The sequence below is a fragment of the Panicum virgatum genome, chromosome 6K (assembly GCF_016808335.1).
Source record: "Panicum virgatum strain AP13 chromosome 6K, P.virgatum_v5, whole genome shotgun sequence".
Classification (NCBI taxonomy): Eukaryota; Viridiplantae; Streptophyta; class Magnoliopsida; order Poales; family Poaceae; genus Panicum; species Panicum virgatum.
In genome coordinates, this window is record NC_053141.1 from 30,009,281 (window position 1) to 30,012,190 (window position 2,910).

The 2,910-nt window shown below is 38.1% G+C and overlaps 1 protein-coding gene across 1 annotated transcript; it reads right to left on the reverse strand.

The window, feature by feature from the left end:
- Positions 1 to 398: 398 nt before the first annotated feature.
- On the reverse strand, positions 399 to 2,298 carry LOC120639162. The gene is made up of 6 exons (XM_039915180.1): positions 2,060 to 2,298; positions 1,765 to 1,971; positions 1,562 to 1,654; positions 1,084 to 1,185; positions 585 to 986; positions 399 to 508 (listed from the first exon to the last, which is right to left on the reverse strand). Exons 2-5 carry the CDS (start codon positions 1,840 to 1,842, stop codon positions 696 to 698), a joined length of 564 nt encoding a protein of 187 aa, XP_039771114.1. The 5' UTR covers positions 1,843 to 1,971; positions 2,060 to 2,298; the 3' UTR covers positions 399 to 508; positions 585 to 695.
- Between the last annotated feature and the right edge of the window lie 612 nt (positions 2,299 to 2,910).

The following is a 2,910-nucleotide window of genomic DNA, read 5'->3' on the forward strand; positions in this document are numbered from 1 at the left end:
AGAGGAAACTAAGCCTGGACCATATTTAGGAGCAGAACAAAAGAATAGCTATGTACTTCTCCAAAAGGACTATATGTTCCTTTTTAATGCAAAGAGAGATAAAAGGTTTCACATTGTACCTGTGTATTCTTTTTGGACAATGCATATCTTTTCCTAGCCGCAATTTCCTTCAGTTGCTTTGCTGTAGTATAAACAGCACCCGAATTCGCTGCCGAATTACTTCTAGTCATGCGCCCTCTAGTGAGACGTTCTTCAGCTGCGGAAGAAGGGGTTTGTTGTTCTGGCTGGCTGGTTTCTTGTGTAACCTGAAAATAAATGGTTGGTAGTAAAAATTACACCCCTTGACAAGAATATGACATGCATGTTACAATTAAACATTCTTCAATTATCATCAAACTACCTGCTGACTATGCATCATGTTTTCTCCCTCTGTAGTTGTTACATTTTGTGTCCCCTCAATTGTTGCAGCAGCAGCAACATTTTCAGTTGGCTCCACAATTGTGCTAGCCTGCATTTCGAATTGGGTTCAAGATCATGATTTTCAGTTCAATAAACTATGAGAACATAGATGTTGTTAATATTACCTTTTGTACTGAAGCTTGCTGTTTGGCTGCTTGCAACATTAACATAGCTTGCCTAAGTGCTTCTCTATCAGCCTCCCTTTCCTTGTTCATCTGTTCAAGCTGACGCCTATGTTATTGCCTCTCGGCTTCCCTTTCAACTTCTTGAGCTTCTAGTCTATCTTGCAGCCGTCCAAATGATTCAATGAGGGCTTCCTCCTGTTGGAGTTTGCGCTGGTAGTCCTCCGACAGTAGCTCCTTTCTAGTTGGGTACCTTGCAAGGTAACCATTAGCATGCATCTTGTTTGATTTGATTTTTCTCGTTTCCTTGTAGGTTGATTGGAAAATCTGGTTCTGCTCCAAGTCTGAGACGACATTTGCGTCAGGCCTTGACTCCAGCTCCATAATCTTCCTGGTTGCATTGTCCTAACAAAGCAAAGACATTTAGTTAATTAAAACTTTAATTCTAAGCGAGGAAAGTTGCATCACTTAATAAGGGTTGTAAAAACTGTTTAATACTCACATAGACTTCCCTAGATTCCTCGCTTGTCCATTGTCCATTTTGTTGGTGGGTCATCATAAAAAGCTCCATATCATTTGGTTCTTCACCAGTTAGTTGGTCCCTCTAATTAGGCAAGAATGTAAAAAAATTAGCCATATTTCATAATCTAGGGAAATGTAGAAGCTTTTATAAACTGTAAAGATCAGGAAGATATCCACCAGGAATTTAAAAACAAAAGATAACAGAAATATTTATTGCTATTGAAAAATTAAAGGAATCCAAGTTCTTTTTTTTGGCACATAATAGTTTTAGTACTTTTCAGCTTTCTGTATACAAGCATGCAAAATATATTTTTTTGTAGTGGGCAGTGGGCCAAATATCTCTTTCAAATACAAAGACTATATAGGTTATAACAATATCATGTCATTGTCATTCGGGGGCACAAGCACAAACCATAAACAAAATGCCTGAAGGAAAACCTTGTGACATAATTTTTTACCTTCTCATAGCTCAATTGAGAAAAACCCTTTGATCCTGTAACATGGTGTATCTGTCGATTGTGCCGATTCTGAGAATTCTTATTGCTAATCCTCTGCACAGAATCAGCAATGATTTGATTTTTATAAAATCAGCAGTGCGCAAAACATAAACCTTGATGTCAGAAGTGGAATTGGCAAGTTTTTAAAAAAATTGGGAACAAACCTGGAATTCTTCAGTGCCAAAATAGGACACCAGATAGTGCCACTCAACAATGTCTAATTCTTCTGGCCTATGTCTCATTCTCTCTTCATAGGTGGTGTACGCCTTGTAGGTAGCACTAAATGTAGATCGCCATCCTTTGTAACGTTCATTAGCCACCGTCCATATCTTGATTCTGTTCGCCTCATTATCCTCAAGGTCCCACTTAGCCTGCTCAAGGTAAAGCCTAAATAAATCACTTCTTAATCAATAATTTGGTATTGAAATTTTGACATCCACATGGATAACAGAAGCTTACCAGCACATCGTTTGCTATTGCAATTTTGACATCCACATGGATATCTCTCCATGTTCGTACTCCGATGAGAGGTGCTCTTTTCCTCGTGAACAGTGTTATTTCATCAACAAATATTCATTTGTTTGAACCTACAGGTCCTCCAAGCCTAGAGAACTGGATGCTAAGCTTCTGAGATGCCTCCCTGGTTCTCTTGTTTGTTGCTATCCATCCTTTCAAGTTACCTCTTGGCTTCCTCTTTTTGGAGTCTTGTCCATGAAAAACAAATATATAGAAAGCAAAACACTTAAAAAACTGTTGACATAGTTTAAAATTAACTGAACCTCACAATAAACTGAAAATAATCATTACTTACTAGTTCCCTCTCCCTGTGGAATGAAACGCCGAGCATGAGATGGTCTGTTTACTGGTGGTGTGGGGTTGCTATCTTCACTTGAAAGTACTACATCTGTATGATGATTACTGTCCACATATGCCACTGCAGAAAATATTGGTCACTTGTGTAAGATATAATATGTTTGTGAAGGAATATTAACAATAGACATGTAGGGACAGATGTTATATTACTAATATCATTCAGTTGTCCTTGCACCCTTAACCATTCTTTGTAAGTTTTGGTGGTGTCATCCCTGTCGATATCTTTCAAATCTGGGTCAGCCAAGCTAATATTAGTACAAAGGCTTCTCCAATATAAAATAATACAACAATTTTTAAATATATAGGAGTCCAACATAACACTTACCCATGAATCGGTTTTCCTTATGCATGACGTGCAGCCATTCCTTGTAAGCATCAATTGACTCCTCATCTTCATCTATATTCTCTTCCCTAATGGGTCTCCTTCCAGGTACTTT

What these genes read in the sequence shown, in the direction of transcription:
- LOC120639162 (XM_039915180.1), bottom strand. Translation starts at nt 1,842, where the DNA reads ATGAGACATAGGCCAGAAGAATTAGACATTGTTGAGTGGCACTATCTG. An exon ending in TTGGCACTGAAGAATTCCAG is followed by an intron (nt 1,655 to 1,764) that starts GTTTGTTCCCAA and finishes GATTCTGTGCAG; the next exon opens with AGGATTAGCAATAAGAATTC. An exon ending in AGGAATCTAGGGAAGTCTAT is followed by an intron (nt 987 to 1,083) that starts GTGAGTATTAAA and finishes TTGCTTTGTTAG; the next exon opens with GACAATGCAACCAGGAAGAT.